The 24471-nt window shown below is 36.6% G+C and overlaps 1 protein-coding gene across 4 annotated transcripts in view; it reads left to right on the forward strand.

The window, feature by feature from the left end:
• SSBP2 (single stranded DNA binding protein 2) overlaps positions 1 to 20531 on the forward strand; it is a 167846-nt gene extending 147315 nt beyond the window's left edge. For all 4 annotated transcript variants that reach the window (XM_088522104.1, XM_088522102.1, XM_088522105.1 and 1 more), the window contains 7 exons: positions 463 to 498; positions 4945 to 4999; positions 8068 to 8138; positions 9391 to 9469; positions 12547 to 12575; positions 16763 to 16861; positions 19638 to 20531. In XM_088522104.1, coding sequence (XP_088378230.1) covers positions 463 to 498; positions 4945 to 4999; positions 8068 to 8138; positions 9391 to 9469; positions 12547 to 12575; positions 16763 to 16861; positions 19638 to 19667 — 399 coding nt within the window. In that variant the 3' untranslated portion in view covers positions 19668 to 20531. The remainder of the gene's footprint in view (positions 1 to 462; positions 499 to 4944; positions 5000 to 8067; positions 8139 to 9390; positions 9470 to 12546; positions 12576 to 16762; positions 16862 to 19637) is intronic.
• Positions 20532 to 24471: the final 3940 nt, after the last annotated feature.

Consider the following 24471-nt stretch of genomic DNA (forward strand, 5'->3'; position numbering starts at 1 on the left):
AAATTCTTTCCCTGTCCTACTATAATAGTATTGCTCCCTTCTTCTCCAGAGAGAATCTTCACAAAGGCTACTGCATAAAGAACAAAACTGGATTATTCACAGGCAAATGGATTTCTCCAAATATCCTCTGTAACAAATGCCACAATTGAATTTGAAATGAAATTAGGATACTGTCCTTTTGTAAAAAGATCAAAATAGTGCAAAGAGATAACACGAGTATCTTCTTGTTGAAAGAACGGAGTGATTTTAGATTTTAATAAAGGTTCAGTACATACAGGAACAAACAAATTTAGTTCCTGTTCCAGATGCCTTTGAAGCCCAGTGAGTAAAATGCAAGCATGCACTAAAAAGTTAACACTTTATAAAGCATATTACCTTAATAATCCTTCTGCCAACAAATGTAGATATGAATTCCGTCTCAGTGCTGAAAAAATTACTCTTTTATTTCTGTTAATATTACAGATACCTTATTCTTCAGCATCTCCTGGGAACTATGTAGTAAGTATACTTGTATGTGTTTGCTCTTTAGAATGGATGTTACGTTTTACTTAGGCAAAGAAATCATTGTCCAGATGTTAAGAACCCTCGTGTATGGGTTCAAACTGTACGTCTGATCTGCAGTTATTTGTTTTGTCCATCACTGATGGTGCATATGTTGATGTTCATTACTAGAATCATTATCAGCCTGGTCAAAGGTGCTCTAAGTGCAGTATTTCACTTCACCATGTTTTTCTTTAACCAATGCAATAACTTGTATCAAATAATAAAGGACAAAAGACGCCAGCTTTTTGGTGATGTAATATCATATGCATATATGAACTTCTTCGGGAAAAGTAGATTTTCTCTATCTTCTACTTTTAGAAGATTTTCTCTCACCAAGGGAGTCCCCATGAAAGAGTCCCCATACTTTACATTTTAAGAGATATTTTTGTTCCTTTTTCAAACAATTACCATCTGGAGACATGAAAACTCTTTTTTTCCCCATGATCTTTATTTCACAGTCATTGTCTTAGTATATTACAGATTAGTTGATATAATTGTATTTTCTCGGTATCTACAGTAGAATGAAATAGTTTAAACTTCAGAATAGTACTCAGCACTGATTTCTCATTCAGAAGAGCACAGTATGTAATAGTCTCTCTGATATCTCAGAAACACATTTTACCCATCAACAAAATGCTTTCTGCTGGAGTACATATCGGTGGAGTTTTTTTGTGTGTATCCCAGGAGATTAAGATTTTTTTCTTCTTTCAGCATTTTGGTGGTTGTTATTCTTGTACTTAAGTTATTTGTATTTCTGATGTGCTCTTTCTGAGGAATGTCATTTCATGTTTGCATCACATGTTTAGTACTGGAGCCAAGATGTAATGGTAGACAATTTAATCTTCCTCTCTAAAAACATTTGACATTTTTATTTACTAGTTGTTGGATTCCAAACTCTTGTTCCTGGGTCAGGTTGTAGTAGTTTCTTCTGTTGCTATTTCATGTTTTATCACCTGAAGATTAGACAACTGCACTGTAAGGTTTAAGTCAGCATAAGAAGGATGAAGCTAGAACCTAAAGCTAGACCAGGATGTGGAAGTAGCAGGCCTTTCATGAGGAGGGCAGTATACCAGCGGTACTCGGGCTACTTGCAGTTTTCTTTTAGTCTACATTAAAAAGGTGATCCTGTACTAGCTAGTGCTGAGTTGAGATAAAGTTTACAAGGATGTATTTTCTCATTTAAATAGCTTTTTTTTTGGTCTATTATTCAGAATGATAGCTGCTAAAAGGGTTGGACTTCCCATAAATTTCCATACTTCTAGAAATTATTTGCTACATCTTTAGTGGAAACAGTCTAAATCTGCTGATCTTCAAGCCAGTTTTATAAGAACTTTGAAAAGGATTTCCTACTGAGAGAAGAATGTTCTTTGTTGGCTTTGCCACAGATATTAGTGATCAGTTATTCTTGCATATTTTGAAGATTTTTCTTTTTGACTTTTTTTTTTTTTTGAGATGTATTAGGGCCTGAGAAAAAGACACCATAGAAATTTATTTTAAAGAAGCAAACCTAAGGAAAGTGTGTTGTAGTGCAGGATTCTCTTTGTTTTATTCACATCAAGCCAAAAGGCAGCAAGAATAAATGGATATAACAAAAAGGGCATCTCCATACTTGAATGTAGAGTTACAGGAGGTGGAGTATGAGAAAACAGGTAATTTTACCTTTTCCAGGGACAATGATGAGCCTGATACTGGAAAGCTGCATCTGACTGAAACTTTGCAAGACAGCTAACATATATCCAACTATGCAAAACAGACACACAAAATATTTGAATTCGAAAGAAAATGCTCAAACTTCTGAACATCAGTGCTTTGTAAGGGCCAGCTCCACAGGAGGCGAGAGGGGCACATTTCTGTCTAATTTCTTATCCTCCCTCTTCTGATGAAGTTTTCCACTGCAGCAGATCTGGTGGCTTTGTCTGGACGAGTGACCTTCGTCATTCCAAAAAGCTGGCACTGACATAAGCAGTTGCAGAACTGGCTCCTTGCTGAAGTGGTTTCTTTCAACCGCTCCAGGTTAGGGGACATTTTCAGAGGCCGCTCCAAGCAGAGCTGAGGCCCTTTAGCAGAGCATCGTGTTGGGGAAGCCCTGGTGGGCCAGGATTGAAAACTGCTTTAGCCAGCAGAGGTGCTTGCACAGCACACGGCTTTTGAGCCCTCTCACAGGGACATGAACAGGCTTAAAGCAGAGCACTTTTGGGGGAAATGGAAGACGTGCAAACATGCCTTGCAAACAGTTAAGTAAGCAAAACTGAGGGACAGTGACTTCCAAAACCGGGAACAAGTGCAAGGGCCTGAGGGCTGGCCGTGCAAGGTACAGCTCTAGGATGAGCTTTTAGTCAATGGATTCGTGATTTGCTGAGCTAGGTGCTTCGAAGGTTTAATCTGATCAGTTTATCAAACAGGTTTTTGAGAAGTTATTTAGTTGCATATAAATACATTCTCAGGGAAAATAAACTTGATACCAAGAGGCTTAGTAAACTTAATATAAAATTGAAAATTAGATGCAAATATTAATAATGTGGATAATTAGTCCTTGTGATAAATCAGCAGTTAATGTTTTGACATCTCTTGATATCCTTCTGTAAAATGTATATAAACCTAGCGAACAAGTTAGTAACCTGAGTGGCCAAGTACGTGGTTAAAATGTTGCAGCCTGTGATACCCAAAAGGCCATATGTGATCTAAAGGTCCCTTTTGAATTTAGAGTCTGTAACTCTACAATAGAGAAATTTTCCATTGCTGAGGGCTGAATCAGCCTTTCAAATGCTTTTGGCAAAACCCGTCTTAACATGTTTATTATTATAACTAATTTCTGAGAGATTTGAAAAGGGAGAATCTGTGATCTTGCTTAGCTCACAATATGGGGGAAGCACAAGATGAAGAACTGAAAGGTGGTGCTGTGTGTAAGGGCACAGAGGTTTATAGATGTTGATTGGTTGCTACTGGGTAAAAGATTTTTTTATCTGCAATTAACTCATAGTTAATGACTGACTGGGAGACGGTGGTGCTTCCCCCTGAAGTGCTATATATTTTACTTGCATGAACCTGGGGAGGAGTGCTATCAGTCAGAAAGCTGCTGCAGTGCTGATTTTAATTGTCTGACAATACTGTTCACTAGTGTATTACTGCTAAATGTTTTGTAAGTAATGTTATTTTTAGTAGGCCATTAAGAAACAGAGTCTGTAGTTTTAATTGTATAAGTACTCTGCCTCCTTCCAGAATATTTCAGTGAATATGTATCATGGAAAAATCTCAGCAAATCTCTTTTAAACATACAGGAATAATCAAACCTTTATATTCAGTGCTATTGAAAAAAAATCTATTTGAAATACTAAGTCTTATTTTTAAATAAAACGAAGATGAAAGATATATAGCAATGAAAATCTTTTGTAAGTAAACTGCATAATTTCTATTATGAAAAATGGGGGATCCATTTATTTATTGACATTTGAATAGTTTTATCAAGCTATATGAGGATAGTATTTCCTGTTACTTAAAAATATTAATGCTTCTACAAATGGAGGAAGCAAGAAGTTATGATTCAATAATTCAGTTCATATTTAACTATAAGCATGTTTAGAATAACATTATTCGAGACATTCTTCAAGAATCTTAAAAAGCTTGCTAAACAACTACAACAGTCTTTGTACATAAATAGATTTGTAACACAGAAATACCTGAAACTAAGAAAATAGATGTTTCATGGTTTTTTTGTTTGGTTATTTGTTGTTGTTGCCATTTTCTATGATTTAGTAGTGTTGGCAAGTGATATGAATATATCTCAATTTGGCGGCTGGCATCATCCTGACTTTTTTTTATTCTTTTGTCATTAATTTGTGAATGAATTATGTCTATGGATATGGATCAAAGAATTGTAGAGTATTATACAAACTGAATTAAGATTGTTAGGGCATAGATACCAAGTCTGCCTAAAAGACAAATCTTTCGTTAGATAGCTAGTCTCTTCTGTACCCAAAAGATATCTTATTTTATGCTTTGCGAGCACTGTTCTGCTGCCATCAATGTGTGGACAGAGGAAAATCAGCAGTAACAAAAATGGTTGAAGGAATTAAATACAATTGTCTTATGACCTTATCAAGTGTCCTTTCTGTCTGACTCATGGCATGATTCAACTTTCTTGACTAATGGATCTTCTTGGATCCACAGCTCTTTATATACCAGAACACCGTGCCAGACCAACGTTGTCTCGATCTTTTAAGGGGTTGTTTTGTCAGCTTATCATGAAATTTGTGTGATTTTAGTAGAATAACTAATGACTTTGATGATTCTTCTTTTTTCTTTGTACTGTGTTCACTTGTTTGTTTGTTTGTTTTGGTTTTTGTTGTTTTCTTGTTGTTGTTTTTCCTTTTCATGCTAACTGGAATTTTCTATCAACTCTAGGGTCCTCCAGGAGGTGGAGGGCCACCAGGAACACCCATCATGCCTAGTCCAGCAGGTATTGAAATATACTCAGAAAAAAATAAATTGTTAAGAGTTTTAGGAAGTACAAATTCCTTTTTTTCAGATTTTTCTATGCTATTAATGCAGACAAATGGATAGATCCAATTTATGTACCTTTTTCAGCAAGGAATGACTAATGAAAAGGTATTAGTTTTGTACTGTCTGTATCAGTTTTTCTTAATGCTCTTTCACTCTCTTTCCCTCCCTGCTATGTTGCAGAGGTACAAAGCATTGTACCGTATCTCTACAGTTCAATGCAATTCATATCTCTGGCTCCTGAGCCCATCTTCCCTTGCATTATTTTAGCAATATGAGGAAAAAGAAAGGAAGACCAAATATGTATTTGTTTTTGCTCATATCCTTTAGGGCAATTCTATCACAGTTTGGAAATCATGTAATTTTCGAATCCTGTGTAGATTTCCCTGTAGTATCCTGTGGGTAGACCTGATCGATGTATGGCTCTTGAGCTCCATATGAACCACAAGCATCATTGCATTCTCTGGCTACCTCATCTGGCTGACAGCAGGGGAGTGCTGGATAGTCACTGTGCTCTGTCCAGCATTGGAGGAGTAAAGCCCCAGAGGAACAACTGCCATGTCCTGTTTGTGACCTGCTCCTAGCACTTCACTGCTGCATTCTTTCTCCCAGCTGCATGATTTGTATCTTGAAATTCTGGCCGCAGGGAGAACTTGGCCATCCAGAAGGTGGACCATCATTCCTATTCTTCTCCCTTGGATAGCATTAGAAATGTGCTGGAAAGAAAACAGTTACATCTTTGCTAACCCAATATTCATTAGCTATCTGGGCTCTGTTTGGCAAACATCTGTCTCTGTAACCACTTTTGCAAGCTAAAAAGGGCCATTTCACCTCATTTCACCTGATACTCTTAAGTCCTCAGTCCTACATATTCTTGCTGTTCTTTACAGCACAAGAGGGTATGGGGAAGTTTTCTAACTTTTTATGGAAACTTCTTGTACCACTATAAAATCTTCATTACATACAATTCCAGAGCTTTAAAAAAGGCAATATGAGATAAAGAGTAGGACTTCCTTATTCATATAATGAGTGAAGAAGATAATTAATGTGAGGTGGTAGTTAAAAACTAAAATCCCCTTAGCATAGAAACAAACCAATAGAAAGCCTGCACTTTTAAAAAGAATCAGCATTATGGTTATGACATGGGTAAGTTGTCTGTGGGGAATTGTTTCCATTTTCAATTGAAGAAACTCTATGGTGTTTTAAGGCTCCTCTTTTCCAAAATATAAAAGCACTTACACATTGGCCACCTGGGAATTTTGAGAAGGTACTCATTCACCTCTGAGAAAAAAATCCAGTGCTGAATGTTCCCATGGCCCAATCGAACCATGTGTATTTTTTACAAAATCCAATAAATCAGGTATACATTTCTCTCTGGAGAGCCAGGGTTGTTTTTTCAAAGGGATCTGGTAGTCAAAGCACTTGTTCTCAATCTCCGTGAACATTGTAAATAACTTTTTACATGCTAATTTCACTTTTTCTAACTTTAGGTAAAAAAACTTTTGGGTTCCCTCATCTTCAAGGAGTGTATTTGAATATTTTAGTGATTCGTATTTCTCCATATATAATTGAATTATTTATTCACCACAGTTAAAGCTTAGAAAACTGTGTCAGAGAAATAAAGGAATAGTCGAAGACCAGTATTTAGACTGTCCTGTGAATGCACAAATACACTCCTGCACGCTGTCAGGCTGCATTCCCACCTCCAGCACACTTCAGTCTGATCAAGGCTTTCTGGCTTTCCCTAGTTCTGGCTCAAAGTTCCGCTCTTCTTGTTTTGGAAAAAGATTTGCAGCTCAGATGTGTTTTGTGCTTAAGCTCAAAACTCGTGGTTCAAAGGGGTGGAATGGTCTTTTGGAGGAAAAAGGTATTGAGCTGCTTAGCTATTCTTTTACTCTTCTTGCAGCCATTGTAGAGGTACTGTTTTTTCAGAGTTACCTAGTTTTTAAAGATACACGGTACCCTTAGGGATTTATTTAGCTTTTTCTGACGTCATTTTCTGCTCTGTAAACTTTGTTGTTACATGCCCTATCTCTTGTCTATTCCCTTGTGAAAGGTCTTTTGCCTAATTTGTATACTGGTCTGCATTTTTTTTGCCTTTTCCTCCTTCCAAATGCTGATGAAGAATATTAAGACTTTATCTGTGTTAGCAGTAGCCATAGGTTTCTTCTAAGTTCAACCATGAGAGTTAAGTGGATTGTGCTCTATATATCTTCTTTGATCAACCTTGCCTTTCAATGTTGGAGGTGCTCCAGTTCGAAAGTTCCCATACACTGAGTGGAGGAAAAGGACACAGCTCTCCTTCAGTTCTGTGGGAGCTAATCCCAGGTCAGGAAGCAATAGGGCTCTATGAATGTCTGGTAAGGCGCAGTAGAACTCTTGGCAGAACTTACCAGGTTGGACATCACCCAGTACCGACATGATTTTGTTGCTTTTGGACTCGGGTCAATCTTGAAACATTGCACCACCCTGTACCATGAGGCTATGTGACCTAAAGGTGTCCTTTGCACAGTAATATTCCACTGAATATTTAGATATATTCAAAATATAGGAGACTGACACAGATTTGAACAAAAGACTTTCATTGGCTATGCAAATGTGAAGTCCGTATAATGAGCTATTTATGGATTATTACAGATGGAAAACAAAATTCAGGGAATATTTATGAGACAGAAACTCCTGTTTTATAGGAAATGTTGAAAATGAGTGAAGTAATTTCGAACTTCAAGAAAAAGGGTTTAAGGAATTAAATAGTTACAGATACTTGTGATTTAAAAACCTTTTAACACTCGTGCATAAAACTAGAGTCTAGAAGTAGTCACCTAGGGACCATTGCAATTATTTCTTTTCATAGTTCTGTTTTGTGGTAGAAATAGATAACAAGGGAATGAAATCTTCCATTATATTGCCACTGTGTATCAGTGATTCAGGCACAGAAATAATATGAACAAAATGACAAGAAATGTATTAGGTGAGTCTTTTTATTGAAAGGTATATATTAGCACTTAAAATAATCTCTTATTACAGATTCAACCAACTCTGGAGACAACATGTACACTTTAATGAATGCAGTACCAGCTGGACCCAACAGACCTAATGTAAATATAAATCTAGTTATATTATTTTGAATTATACAGCCTCGTTTTATCCAAACTACTATATTTCCATTACATATGATTAATATACTAAGTTTTCCATGGTAACGGGTGACACATAAGTGTCATTTTTAGTGCTTTTAACATTTGCAAATCAGTCATGCTAATGCATACAAAGTAATCATTGGGGCCTTTTAGTTTCTTTCTTTATTTTCTGTTTTCAAGGAAAAGACCTTTAAAATGTGTGCATGTGAATCTTGGAGATAACTTAGTTTGCCACAGCGCAGTGCAGTAGACTTCTATACAGTGCAACCATTCTAGGAGCTGCCATCAAACATGAATTTCTGCAGGATTTAAACTGTCATTATAAAAAGCCTCTACCCCCTGGAGATGGAGCTGCAAACCACTGAAAGGGACTCAGTGTTATGTTGCCCTACCCCTCCATGAAAAGTGATAGATTCAGTATCTTAATAATATGATAATTAAGAAGAAATTAACTTGTTTATCTGAGTAGGATGTTAACGAAAATTAATGATAACATGCAAGTTTTCTCTCCTTAACTCCTCTGCTGTCTACGACTAGCAATTCTAGAACTGACAAAAAGTCTAGATTTGTAGAACTTGTTTCTTTTCTCATCTCTTTCTGTCAGTTTAGTTTAGTCGTATTTATCTGATTACTACAATATTTTGTCTATGTTGTGGGCCTTTTGAAAAAATGTCCAGTGGAACTTTAAGAAAAAAGATATTTAGATATTGAAAAATCAGTGAATTTAGCAAATGCACTATAATGCTAATGCATTTAATTTAAATTTAATAGCTGAAAATCTGATAGAAAATCTTAATATTGCAAAGGTAATGCAGAGTACTACTGTCAGTATAAGCAAGGTGGGATCTGAAAAGCATTACTTAATCATAAAAGTGTCTAGTAAAATTGTCTTTAGTTTCAAAGAGAATACAGTTATTTACATATTAGAAATTGATACACAAAGGATTAAAAGTATCGCATAAATCATTATAAGTCATATGCCAGCCTATATAGATGAGATTCTCCAAAAATCATGAGGGTAACATTAGAAGAAGTAAACAAATACAATAACAAGCTTTGCAGTCTTCACTCTCACTGAATTTTCACATACAGAGATGGAGCTGTGCATTTTTCCTTTGCTATTTTTTCTGAGAAATACTCTGTTTTTATTAGATTATCTATGATAAATGTGTACAGTAACACCAGTTATTAATGTCTGATCCTTTTTTAGTTTCCAATGGGGCCAGGGTCAGATGGACCTATGAGTGGATTGGGTGGAATGGATTCACATCATATGAATGGATCATTAGGTAATGATAATAAATATTATGAACATTGTGAATTTTCAATGACTAGTGTCATTTTCTGTCACTAGTTCTCTGAATTATATGTAAGACTGTATGTAAAAATCTTAGAAGCTGTATATATAACCAAACATTAAATATTAAGATACTTTTTAAGCATATGAATTGGCATATATAGTGCATCTCTGGAAGAAAATCACTCGATGTTATCTATATAACAGATTATAATTTTAAACCAGTTGGCTAAAGCTATTCTAAAGCTATATCATCACAATAAGGTAGAAATGATGGCATAAGACCCTTTTCTCCTTACCTCTTTTCCTCTCTTAAACACTTGAGAAGATCTCTTTGTGACATACTGGTGCCAGGTCTTACCAAGTACAAGTTATTACATATATTGATCTATGTGTTAAGTGGCTGTAATCCCAACAGCCTGATGCCACTTATTCCAACATTAGCCTTCTGTCTCTTAAATATTAATTTTATTATTCCCTCTCCATAAGCAGCTTCATGGTGGTCATTTAACACACCAAGAAAGAACATGCATTCTCATGTGGGTATGCGGGGGCAGGAAGAAGGTTGTACAGTTTAACTTTTGACACGGTGATTTTTGAAGGGCGCCTAGCAAAGGGAGAAAAGCCTTTCACGTGTCTACAAAACATGCACTGCTTTATCCTCTCACTAGCCTAGTGAACATTTTTTCTTACTGTTTTGCTGGAAGGTTGAATGATACTTGAAAGGGATTTGAACGACAAGCTGAAACTCAATAAATTGTATTTAAGCCTTCCACTTCCTTACTGACAAGATAGATAAATAAATTTATCTTTGTATTTGTTGGTGCTTATAGCATAACATCAGGCCAGTAACTTTGAATCCAGCTTGCTTCCATGCTCTGTTCATTGCTTCTACCTGCACTAAGGAGTGTAGGTCATGCAGGCAACTACAAACTCAATCTGCAAAGACTTTTAATCGCTTTCATCTTTTATCTCCATTTCCTACCACAAGATTCTCTTTTACATCTGTGAGCTGGTCTTATGCATTCACAAGGTGCAGCCACACTCTGCTAAATATCATTTTCCTTTATGGTGAAAAACCCAAGCAAGTTACATATATGATGATCGTGCATATGCCAAGCTATCACAGTTCTCCCTGGTTCTGTCCATGAAGAAAAGCTCTGTCATCTCTGTCATCTTCCCAGCACAAACCAGCTTAAATTGCCTTCTACAGTTAACACCTTTTCAATCCATATTGCCATGATGGATGAAAAATTACCGCAGGTATAGCCCAGAGACTGGAGATTATAAGACAAGATCAAGATCAAGAAATTGAAAAAAGCTATGACAAGAAGAGAAGAAAAGCTTTAACTGGAGACCATCAAACCTCACTAAACAGACATTCTGAGCAATAGAACAGGCTTCCTTCTGGGAAATGAGGTCTCTGAAATTCCTAGATTGCCTTTCATAAAGCCATTTTGTGACCTTATAGTTTTTTTTATTTTGTATTACAATCCTGAAACAAGCTGCTGCTTTAATTAATAATGATGCACATTATTTTAAAGCAAATGAAAAACTTGGTAAAAGCTTTTTCTTCTTTTGTTTCTTCTTTTTCTTCTTTTGTTGCTTCTTATGGCCTGCAAATTATTTCTTAGCTAAAGAAAAATGACAGTTGAAACAGTTTCAGAAGTATTCTATGTCTATCTAGCATTTTCTCAGTTATTTTCTGTAGTAAAAATAATTTTATGGTTAGTCAAACTAGCTACAACTGCTTTCTAAGGTCAATTTCATTTCTAGAATGGAACCTGAGTTCTCTTAGGAGTGTAGGACTGGAAGAGGTTTCCTGCATTTCATTCCATGCTGTAGTAGGTAGCTCTGTCACATAATCACGAGCATACTCCAGACTCCATCTTGAACACTTCTGGATTCTTTGATCACAACCCTGCTACTGGATATCCCCAGTTTTTACAGTTGGAAAGAAATCTTTCTGTTATTTCCACCAAAAATTATCCACTTGTCCATGATAAAATGACTCTTCCCAGACTTTATGTATCTGGAGTACTTGGAGTGGTTAGAGAGAGGGATCATATTCCTTCTCAGCCTTAATTTGCCTTGCTATGTATGCCATGCTATTTCAGTCTTCTGACACTCCACATAACTCCACTCCTCCCACAACTCCATTTTCTTGATTGTTTTTTCTCAGACACTCTTCCAGTTTGAATTTATCTTCCCCAAAGATAGGTGACAAGAATTGTCTACTGTCTGATGCTGCTAGAAATACTTTTATTGATAGAGTGTATTTCCTTTATTCTTGGCTTCAGCCTAGTGAGAGCTACTACATCTGAGAAAAATTATTTTTACTAATGTTGCACACACAATACTGAATTTTATTTAGTTTGTGTTACTCCATTGCTTCTTAGAATCATCTTCTCTTTTTCTGAAAGAAATTATTGTCATTAGTGTTTGTATTGCATCCAAAGGTAATGTCATATCAGCCATTTCACTTGCAGACTTAAGCTTTCTGGGGCAAAGACACTGATAAAATACCTACCTTCTACCTTCTGTTGATCCTGAAGATACTACTTTCACTAGCAGTTTTCTAGAGAGTTTTGGATAGCTAAAGTTCAGTAAAAATGGTGGTCATTTTTTTCGAGACAGTAATTTTTATTAGTTATCCATGATTTTACTTTTCTTCTCAAGCTGAAGCAATGTTTCCCTTAGATGCATGTCCTTCAAATGAGCTGCAATAGCTGTACCCTACCATAGCTAAAGAGAACAGAGAGGTTGGGCATATCTTTTCTTGCGCTGTGCCTGAAGGATGCTATTGAAGGAACTGATACAGATCAGAACTGTATCCTTCATTCATTTCCACTTTTTGTACTAGGCCTGTACACAGGGAAGAATTACCATGCTTTAATAACTGAGTGTGAACTTTCTCTGAGAGAGACAGTGGGATGGAAGAAAGTTCAAGCATGGTTATGTTTTAACGTTTCTATTAATGTTGCTGTTAAAGTCTACTTTAAAATGTGGCAATATCACAGATTAATTTCTGTTCAAAACTAATTAAATAATGATTTGTTTTAATTTAAGGCTCAGGAGACATGGACAGTATTTCCAAAGTGAGTACCTAATAAAATATTTGGAATTTTTAGAATGAAACACATGTGCTAGGCTTTGTTAATATTTTTGTTACTGCATTATATACATTTATCTACATTTTTGATTGTTGGTTCTTTGGAGGATGTGAAGACATTAATTGAAAGTTTTAAAACAGTATCTATAATCAATAGAGAGTATAAGCAGACTTATTTCCTATTGCATAATGGCATGTGTTAGTTAATGTGATTAATATATACTCAGTTCACAAACTGGTTGGTCATGTTATGCTCTTCCATGCTGGTAAGACAAATAAGTATCGGTCTAATAATCAATTCTAGTTAAACATAAATTTGGAAAATGTCATTAGGATGTTACTTTTATGCCCTGCATTATTGCATTATTTGTCACCTCTGTAAAGCAATGCTACTGTCCTAATCACTGAGTCCCTAAAAGCAAGATTAAAAGTAGTTGCAAAAGCAGCCTTGTTTTAATACCACAACCATTAAATAGTATATGTGAGTATATTAAATAGCAATGTGAGTTGAACCTGCAGGGGGTTACATCTCCAAAAGCATATCATGCTTGAATGTGTCATTTCTTCTGTAAAAATAAAAGCCTACTACATCTGTGATCATTATTAATTTAGGAATTTATTCTAGTAAGGAACTAATGAGCTTATTCGGTGTTGATAAAATGGTAGAAATCTGTCGCTGTAAAACACAGTGTTTTGTAGTCAGCATCTGCAGATGTAACTGATGGGAACTAGCAAAAATACCACTAAAACAATCTCCTGCATTTCAGTACTTTTGATCTATAAATATAGACATTGAAGGAGTTGTTACAGTTAAAATTTCATAACTCATTAATTTGAAATTAGTGTAACAAAATTGTGATCCATTTCCAAAAGAAAAACATGACATTTTGATTGGAATGAATGAACTACCTCCTGATGGTTCTTGGGTGAGCCGGGGCTAAGCAGCGCTGTGCTGTGGCTGAACATCTCTCTGCACAGACTTTGCCACTTCCAATCTGCCCAAGGCCCATCTGCACATGCTCTGGTCACACTAAGGATGTCACTGTGGGTACATCCAAGGCTACCACTGAGACAGGGACACATACTTGTATATCCAAGGTAGAGGAGGTGGAGAACCTTATGGTCTTCCCCAGTTCGGCAGGGAGATGGGAGAGAGGTGTAGCTTATAAAAATGCCCTTGTCTTCATGTGGAATTATGCTGTGCTGTTTGCAATGAGTTTGCAGCCCCTGCCAGCATAGAAGACGTAAGCTGACATCAGAAGAAATTCATCATAGGTCAACACAGTTCTTTTAAAATTTGATAGGTGCTTTATAGCCTCAGAACAACCTTGCATGGCCTTCCCTGGAGAATAGGACCACAGCAGTATATATGTCTGCAGGTTTCTGGGGTTTGAAGCATACAAAATTAATACGTGGCTGCCTTCCAGTTCTGTACGGTTACTAGGATTGTACTTACTCCGCCTGCCTTTATACATCACCAGCTAGTTGTGCAACTGGCTTTTCCACAATTGGATTTCCAGACCACCAATTAATGTGGCACAAATTGTTCTCTGAAAGTAACACAGTTTGGAGCATGTAGGGCTCAAGTGGAGGCACAGGATCTTGTTGGAATAAAATGCATGTTAGAGCAGCTGATCATCTATCCCCATGAAATATAGAAAATTAATCGAGTCTTGGTAGAATCAGTACAGTTCACAGAATTCATAGCTACATTTTCCTGCAGCAATTTTAATTTAATTGGCACAATGGCAAAACGTGAAGTTCTTACAAACTAGATTGAAATGGGGGAGTAAATGAATTGAAATTATGCATATTAAATAAAGACTAATAAACAGTGTTTCTTGCAGTGCCCATGAAGTTGTGCACTCACCAAAGAAATACTTGCTCTTAAAAAAACTCGGCTACTGCTAACAATGCTAGACCCCATACTAACCATAAAAGCAGCCTGGGGGAGTTGCTATAAAAGTGTTTATTTGGGGAATTTGAACCTTTGGGGTGCTACACTGTAGCAATTGCACAATTTCAAAGCTTAGTACTATCTAGACCAAGATAAAATAGGGATAAATCATCAAGGAATGAAAAAAAAAAAAAGGTGAGACCATCATATAAAATAATCTTGACAAAGCCCTAGCAGTTTTTGAAGTCTATTAGAGTTTTGCAGATTATAAAGCAAGAAGGGACTGAGGTGATTAGACAATGTAGAAATAAGTTCCTGCATAACACACAGGCAACAGGACTTTCCTGACTTTATTTTTGCTTCAAGGACAAGAGCTGTGGTTGAATCAAAGCAGTAGCTGTCAGCATTTGCCAAGTAGAGCATTCCTAAATATTTGCTATACTAACTTTGATGTATAGCAAACTTAATTGTCTAATCATAGTTAACTAGTTAATTCTTTTAATTGCCTTCGATGGACCCCTCAGGTTTTCTCCAGTGATTCATGGAGATCTGAGGATCAAGGTTTAAAACCCTTGATCAAGGTTTAAAAACCAGTGATCTAGGGCTAAGGCAGGCATCCCTTGACTATATCTTCACGATAAACTGTGTTTCAGGTGCTAATTAAAATCAGGTATACTTGCATGGGGTTATGTAATTAGTTCTATATTTCCTGTATACTTGAAAATAAATACATCAAGCTGAACCCGGAAACGTATTTGCGAAGTCCAGTGAAAATGGTGGCCTTCCTTTGGAGGAATCTGTTTGAAATTTAAGAGTAGCCTTTCAGTAACCATGCAAAATTCTTCAAGTTTGTCATCTTGCGGTCTTAATTGCACTAAATGAAGGCAACGTGCATTTATTTTCAAAGGACAATATATTAAGAAGCTTCATAAATACTGTCTTAGCATTTTAATTGAGAATTAACATAAGAAAGAGAAGACAAATTGACTTACAGTTCTTACAGCTGTTATCGTTTGATCTCTGTGATTAGAAGTATTACTTTGAGTTGCATTTCCTTAGCTTGCCTATTGACAATACTGGGTTTGTGTTAAGTTTATTGTGACACATCAAACTTTAAGCATGCTGCATTTGTATATATAAAATCTCAACAGCAATATTGTGTTTAAACTTTCTGGATTTAAAAAATTAAAGGGAAGAAGTGTAGTAGACATAGTAAACATTTTAGGTGGAGTTCAGGGGATAGGACTAGATGATCTCTAGAGGTCTCTTCCGACCTCAACCATTCATGATTTCACTCCTCCTTTTCCCTGACTATTCCTTTTGCACCACACACTCTATATTACGAGGAATCTAGCAGTGAGGGAATTATCCATGCTCCAGGCATGGCAGCATACCACAAATCAATTTTGTAAACACACCTAACCAATTACAGTGTCTGCAATAATCATGTATTAGCTGTTGACCCTGGGTATTTCATGGGACACTTACTTTATTTTGCTCTTTCTGTATCTACCTGAATAGTGAAAATATTCTCTGAACATTGTAGAGGTGGTGGTGCAGGAGCAGAAAAGAATTTTTATTCATGAGGCTTCTTATTGTCATTATTTATTAGTTATTAATATACCTCAACACTCAAAAAGTAAATTAAGACCCTACTGCTTTACACTCTGTGCAAGCAAATAGCAAACCTAGTCCAGTGGCTGGCTGCTATTCAGGCATTTTTTATCTTAAAATTCTGTTAACTCTTTTTTTATCTATAGATTCTGTGTATAACTGCTTTTGGTGATGTAGCTACTCACAATTTGAATTAGAAGCTATTTCAACAAACCAGACATCATGAACAAAGACTCCAAATGCAGATCTTGATTTGCAAGTGTCCGTGTGGCCTGGATCTGTTCACTCGTCTACCTTTAAGTACATAATCTGGAATCACATACGTCAAGACACGTGCTCATGTTCTTCACTGAATTTGCCTCTAGTGATTTGATGTAATTAGAGAGCTAACTGTTATTCCTAAAAAGCCATTTGTAATTTTTCCTGAATGCAGTATAAGATGTTGCTGGCTATCTGAAAGCAAAAATTGAAGGTAATGGTTGTCATTTCAGGAGAGAAAACACAGGTTAAAATTAGTAATTGAAGCGTACAGAACTCTGCAGAGGTTTATCTTTCATCTTCAGAAATCCTAGTGTATTATATGAACACACTCTAATACTTTGACACACGTGGTAAAACTGGGAAAAGACCTGAAATGTGTATTTTTAAATCTTGTTTAACAGAACTCTCCCAGTAATATGAGCATGAGTAATCAACCCGGCACTCCCAGGGATGACGGTGAGATGGGTGGAAACTTCCTAAACCCTTTTCAGAGTGAGAGTGTAAGTATTTCTTTAAGCACCTTTTTACTTAGCAAACCGTTAATCTCTGCTTATTTATTTTAAAGAATAATAATAACAAAACAAAGAGTTTGGTAGTGTACCTTTAATGCAGTGCTTTACCTTATATGTTTTTTACTAGCTCCTAATATTATGGTATTGATTTACTAAAGAATTGTGCCAAATACTGTTAGAAGTTGAGCTGTAATTGCGAAGTAAGAGAGGTATGCATTTGCTGCAGAAACTCTTCTAGATTGAGAGGTCATTTTGTCAAGGAAAGCTATCAAGCAGTAGTGATCATGTCACACGTAGTAATACACAACAGACAATATCTGAGGAACCTAGATATGCGCGGGTGGCACATTTTTACATTTGAGTGTCTCAGCTAGTAGTGGCCCAACTTTTGACTTCTGAACAAGGCATTTTGCCAGACAACAATGTCTTTTGGAGGAAGATTCACACTGAAGTGTATAATGAGAGGTCAAGGAGATCCCATGTTGAGAAGATGCAGCGTGCTTTTAGAGACGGGAAAAAAAAAAAGCAAAGATGCCCTCTAGTGCTCGTTATCGGAATAATGACATTTTTTAAAATAGAGGCTGCAAAACATGATATAAAATATATTGCAGAACAAGACTTCTATTTTCTATGCCGGAAGTTGGGTTTCTAAATCTGCATATGGGTTCCTAAGTAGAAGTGGTCTGATTTTTCAGAAGTGCCGAGTGACTTCAATGCTTGTATCCTTACTGGAATTCAGTGCTCTCAGAAGTGAGTGCAACTCCATTAATTATGCCAGTGGTGAATTTTCACTCAGAAATTATGAGGAATAAACAGTTTCTTTTAGATCACACCACAGTCAAATTTCACGGCAAATTTCATGGAAAACGGATTTATTTTTGTTTTTGGTTTGCTTCTTAAACTAGTGAAAAGGAAGAGGGAACATTTTCCGCATGTCGGCTTTTTGTGTAAGGGCTTGTGTTCAGATTGTTTGGAGTGTTGGAGAAAATTGGTTTGTACAAAGCAAAAGGATTGATATTTAGAAATCTGCAATAAAGCAGTAACCACAAAACCTCCGTTAAGTGGGATCCTCGGTCATTGTAGTGCTTGCCTGTCAATCCTGCATACTTCATTAGTACCAAGGAAAGCCAGTTTACCAAAACAAAACCCCTGAATGGATATTCGTTATATTTGAAAGACCAGTAGTTTTCTCAGACACTTACTGAATTTTGGGTTTTGGATGCGTTGTTTGCCTATCTCGTATGGCACTTGAGTTTTCTCAAAATTTTGCTATGCCTTCTGTGTACATGCAGGTACCAGTTCTCCTCCAGCACAAGTCACATTTTAATTCTTGGCAACTGTTTTGCTTCCTGATTCATGTTTTCTTACTCTTACTCTACTTAAAGTAGATATTATTATGAAATACCTTTCAGGCAAATTCCTGATCCAATTCACTAGGAGTTTTCCCCAGGGCAAAAGGAGGAAAGAAATAGATTAGTAATAATTTTAAAATCACAAATAAACACTGATTTAACTGCACTGGATTGTCTTTATGGAACACTATTTAAAATGTCACTTATTCCTTATCCAAAGTGATTACCCAAGAACCATTAACTTTGGCTTTGATAAGGAAATTATTTGAATAGGTGCTTAATTTTAAGCATTTGAGTTGGTTTCCCTCATTGGATAAGCACGTTCTTGCTAGCTTTGCAGGCTCCGTATGAGAGGGCTCAGCACATGATGGGAATAAGCCCTAAAGCAGAGGAACCATCAGACACATGACATGGGGCAAAATGGATTTTACCCAGGTGGTCAATTCTGTGTAGCAAATATGAAAGAGCAGATCAGTCTAAAAGGCTTTCTGAATGTGCTTGGACGTTTAGACATGGCCAGCTCCAAACTCTAGCTTTGGCAGTTTCTTGTTACATATCTATCTTTTGAAAAGGCAAATTGGTATCATTCTGTTTCTTGTATCAGTTTTCATCACACTTACAAATATAATCAATACTTTTTGCGTTTGACCGTTTTCCTCTACTTAGAAGAGTTCAGGCCAATTAAATAGTTCTGAACCTGCAAGTTTCAATTAAAATAAGAATTGAAATGGTATAAATGTACATTGTAGTGTCCCATTTTTTATTGGTAATGAAGTATTGCTAACATGAGGGCGACTGTAGTTTGTTTAACAGCCACAGTTCAATTTGTGTAACAATAATAATATAATGTGGTAATTGGCTTTTCAGTTCACATAAAGAGGAATGACCACTGATGCTTGATTCATCTTGCTCCTAAATTCTATCATACAGAATTTAAAACCTGTTTTAAGCCTGTTTAAATTCCAGAGAGATATATATTCACTCCCTTTTTCCCATCAAGAAGTAAAAAGCTCTCCAAAATGGTTAAGTGACTCAAGTAACTACAGATGTCAACCTGAGATTAGCTGTTTGCCCCGCTAAATCCTCCCAGTAGTCAACAAGTTAAAGGTGTGAAAAGCATCAGTGAAATACTCATTTACGCAATACCCAGACTGCAGTACCCAGCACCGAAGCTGAATTCAAGTGAATTGATCTCATCACCAATAGCTGTATTTTTGCCTAATGAGAGATATATAACAGAAGTTATGATACCACAAATTAAACTACAGCCTTAGCATATGCTCTAGTACAAGTTGTGGAGAAAATTCAAATAGCATATTGGCATTGTCTAAACTACCTGCTGTGCTACAGAGCTGGTTGAAATGAAAGCTGGGAAAGAACTGTTGTTAAAATGTGGATTCCTCTTTTTTCAGTACTCCCCTAGCATGACTATGAGTGTGTGATCCGTTATCAAGTCTCCTCATGAAGACCACAGTGAGTTGGCCCTCTTCAGAGAGCTACTACAGAAGAAAATTATTCATCCCAGTGTACAGTTTAACAAAAGGATCTCAGATGCAATCAGACCCACCATTTTTTTTCTACCATCTCCCCAGTTTTGTCAAGAAAGTGGGTCCCAAACATGATTGAGACAACTGTAAAGTGGCGTAACAGAACTGCCCAAGATGGAACTGCAAACAATTATCTGTGTATGTACATGTATGAGTTGGTATATATGTGTGTGTGTGTGTGATATGGAAATACACACATACATATATAGGCCTGCAGGACATTGTAAAATATTATCACATGGCATCTTAAGTAGAAATGAGAAGTAGGGACTTCTATTCCATCTTTTTTTTCACGTTTACATTTTAATTATTAAAATTTGCTTTCCCTCTCCCCTCCTGAACTGTTTTATGTTGCATATATCACTGCTTTATAAGTTATTTTTTAAGGTGAACTCAAATGATAAATTCTTCTGATTTTGTAAATGTCTGCCATTATGGATAGGAATAAAATTGCTTATAAGAGCTTTCATTAACTTGTGTTTGATACCAGTTACCCTGTGAATCACAAACTGTACTGTTTCAAGAAATAGAAGAAAGCTCATCTTAATTTTTTGGAGAAATTTAATAATTCTCACCTAGTTTGGTGATTTTTTTTTATACTTTGCCTTTAAAAAAAAAAAGAAGCACTGAAGGTTATTTTTCTTCTTTAATTGAAGCCTAATATCTGCAATATCTATTTTAAATGGAAGCCTGAATTTGATACAAGCTTCTCAGTTTATATAGAGTACTATAAGGTTACTGTAAGTGAGCTCCAATTGCTATAGAATCTAGCAATAAAGTGTCAGGGCTTCTTCTGCCCTTGGAAAAGAGTTTTCTATTTAGCATGATCTTCCATAGGGATTATAGGTAGTGGAAATATAGTAGAGTCCTCATTACTGAAACCTTTTCTAACAATTTGCCATTATGTTTCCCCTTTTTTAATGATTCTCAGCTGAATCATAACAATCCAATGTCCTGATTATGACGAGCATCCCCCAAGCCCGTGTAGAGACTCAGATCATCCTGGTACTTCCATATGTATTTTTACGAGGTTTTACCAGTATGAATTGCCTCAACTTTCCAGTAAGGAACCATTCCCGTGAACCAGAATGACTGTGTGAACACTTGATGACTACTAGTCTTGTGAAAGTCCCATATTTTGCCACAAATTGAAAGGAAGCAAAACTCTAAGCCTCTTTTTAAGGAGGTATCGGTACATGGAAGCTTGGGAAAAAAATGAGGAAAGGCATATGGCCCTAAAAAAAGGATTCTTGAAGCAGTCCTTGGTCTCCTTAAGTGTAGCTCAAAAACACGTATTACAGTAAATTTAGTTTCTAACAACATCCAGCTCCCCCGCAAAGAAAACAAAAGTTTGCAATTTTGTAGCCGTCAAAAGATAGATGGTCAGCACTGTGAGTTCAGAGTGACTGAACTAAAATTCCTGCTGCAAACAAAGAGCAAAGTTCTTTGCATACAGAAGAGCCACTTACATAGAGGAAAGAGTTCCATGCAGGCTACAGAGATTTTTTTCATGAAATTGTTAAGTAGTTCATGTAATAGGCTAATTGTGAAGGTAGATGCACACAACAGGATGCATAGGGAGTACTACAATCTCCTCACTCATTTTTATTTTTATATATAATATATATATGAAAATAAAAAGATATAATGCTTTTTATTCTCTTGCTAGGAATATTCAAAGATAGAACTCCTGGAGACAGACACATACTTTAAAATTATGTTACAAAGATTTTGATGACATTAATTTTATTAATAGTAACTACTTTGATCTGTTGTAATCATAAACTAAATAGTCCTTATGTGGGTTTTTTGACTTTGTTCCCAGTGGTTATGAAGGTTTAATTCATTTGCATATCATGGAAAACAGTTTATTGATATCTGAAGACATAACAGAAGCACCTGCTAATGATTTGATTTTAAAAAGACAAAATCAGGTCTAGGTTCCTGGGATCCTGGCCTTGGCTGTCATCACTAATCCCACTGGTGTCAGTGATGATGTCCCCAATACACTCCAGCTTCTTTCACAAACGCTGTGAAGTTCAGGTGTCCTTGCAGTCTCCATTTGGCATGTGTGTTATCCTTGTTCAGAGCCTTCTGAGAAGGACCCCGGGACTCTTTTCCACCCAGTCTCGGTCATACGATGTCACTGCAACCGGACTGAGGTAGATGAGTATGTCTGGATTATGCCTCAGGTGCTAAAGCCCATTCACATACCAGGTAAGTGTGCCCTTGAGTGAGCTCTTAACCTGCACGTGTGCCCTGGCTCTCTTGTGTCCCTAGGGGAACACCCTGCACTGTCCCAAGCCAAGCCAGGACCCTCCCGCAGACACGTAGTGTGGCCAGGGGCCGCATGGCAAGTGGCCTTGATGCCACCTCTGAGGGCCCTCTCACATGACAGCCTGCATGCAGCCCCCAGAGCTTCTTGCTTTGCCAAAATTAGGCAGAAGCAGGGTTTAGTATCAATTAGAAACTGAAATTCTTTTCTTTTTGAATTTGGCTTCTGCCATATTTTAGCTTATAGACACTGTTAAGAAAACTCCTTTCAGGTGCATAATTTTTCTTCTTTTGCAGTCCCTCTATGTATTTTTCCTTACTCCCAGCATATCTTTGTTTCCCCCTTTCCCTTTTCTTTTCAAAACATTTATATTAAATTAAACATGGTTGCAATGATCTTGCAACATTAATCTCAGCAAAAATGTTGCTGGCTTTGAGAGAAATGGTGTTGGGCCCTGCTTCTTGTAGGCTGTCATTCTGGGCCCTGATACTGCACATTACTACGTAGGTCCAGCACTTTTCATACCTAGGTAGCCTCACAGAGTAGTGGGATAAATACGTGCAAGTTTGCGAAGTCTTGTCTTTGGGAGATCTGCTGGAATGCTCAGATGTAGGTAAACCTAATCATCTTGCTTTCTGTAGGGAATGAAGCTGTGCTTACATATCTCGGTAAAGTGATACACATGTGTGTTGGTAAGATTGGGTGATCATAACCATACCTGGATTCTGCACTTGAACCATAGAAAACAATTTTACATGCTGAATACTGACCCTACTATGAGTATCTCTTTAGTTTTTAAATTTGTATAAGGACTTTTCTTTGTTCATTTTTGTTCTTTCTTTTGCCTATAAATCCTTACAGGATTTTGTCATATATAGGAGTATTAGTACAGAAAAAAAAAATATTTGCAAGCACTAAGTTTTTACTCCCAATTATAGTTCTGTTATTGCACTAGGTATCAATGTAAATGCTATTTACTTCTGTGCTTATGCAACAGCATTATTGATAATATCAGAACTTGTCCAGCTCTGAGAAAAATATTAATGTAAGTGGTGCAGGATAGTTTTTTTGCAGTGGGTTTTTAGATAGATTTCTTTCTTTAATATAGAAATAAATAGATCATAATCCTTTAAATGGGTTTTTCAAACAAAATTAAAGAAAGACTTTTTAAAACAGAAGTGATTAAAGTCTTAGAAGAAGCAGAAATAGCAGAATTGTAGATCTCTCTCTGAAAGAACTCTGGCAAAAATTCTGGCTTTGTAGAAATCATCTGAAGTTCTCATGCACTTCAGTGAAACAGGTGTTTTATTTGCTGCATAAACCGATGAAGAGGAGTATCCATACTGGGTTTTATTTCCATATGTTACTCTTGTAGAGACAAGAGTGAGCAAAGTGAGGGGTAAGGTGAGCAGAAAGTTGTATGAATCACAAATAAAGCACGTGGCCAGACGTGCATTAAAAACATACCTTGTAGTTCTATGTATAGCTTGCATTATTTTATTAATTGCTTGGGCATGTGGAAGACCTGCAGTTGAACACAGTGTTCTCCCCCCACTTCATTGCAGAGTGAATTTGGTGCATGAGAAAGACATTGAAATAACCTTGAGTCTAGTGTTTGACACAGCTTTCGGTGTCCAGTGGACTGTGCCCCAAGCTTCACTAGAGCGGCTGCCTTTTCCAAGTGCCAGAACAGGTCAGCTTCCAGATCAGTAAGTTACCGTTCAGTCTGCTGAGTGCCACGATTGCCACTTGTTATTCCGAAGCTCTCTGATTAGAGCCTAGACCACCTATGTGCTGTGTATACAACAACAATTGCCAGACTTACTGACCTACTCCCATTTTGATGGACAAAATATACTGTTAAAAGCACCATATCCCCTGACTAGTTATGTGAAGACATCCCATCTCTCTCCCTTTAATACAAATTGGAAAGTATGTAGACTGATTAATTTAAATAATTCAAAATAGGAAGGAAGCGAGCTTGATTTTTTATGGATAGCAATTTAGAATCCCTGCATCAGAGGGATAGCTGCTTGAACTGTCTGAAAATCATTTGAATTTTCCCCTGTTCTGTGGTTAGCAAATGAAATACTGCACGTAAAGAGGATTTGGAAATAGATAGGTAATTTAATGAGGGACCAGCTGCTATAGTATTCAGTGTTGTACATTTTATTCTTTTTTTCCTTTACTAGTTAAAATGAATTTTCAGCTGATAAAAGTTGCCTTGATTTTTATTTCTCCGATCAGTTCTCTGATCAGTTAATTTTTTTAATATTATCTCCTGCTGCTAGAGATCTCTGATTCTTTGTTGTTATTGTTGCTAAATATGGGCTGAATTCTTCAAGATTTGACCCTACACATCTGCATTTGGAGAATATCTTAAAATAGGGTTTAATGATTAAAAATGATCAGTACAGGTAAAAT

This window comes from Tinamus guttatus, unplaced genomic scaffold (assembly GCF_059628265.1).
Source record: "Tinamus guttatus ecotype Peru unplaced genomic scaffold, ASM5962826v1 Tinamus_guttatus_pri_ptg000149l, whole genome shotgun sequence".
Classification (NCBI taxonomy): domain Eukaryota; kingdom Metazoa; phylum Chordata; class Aves; order Tinamiformes; family Tinamidae; genus Tinamus; species Tinamus guttatus.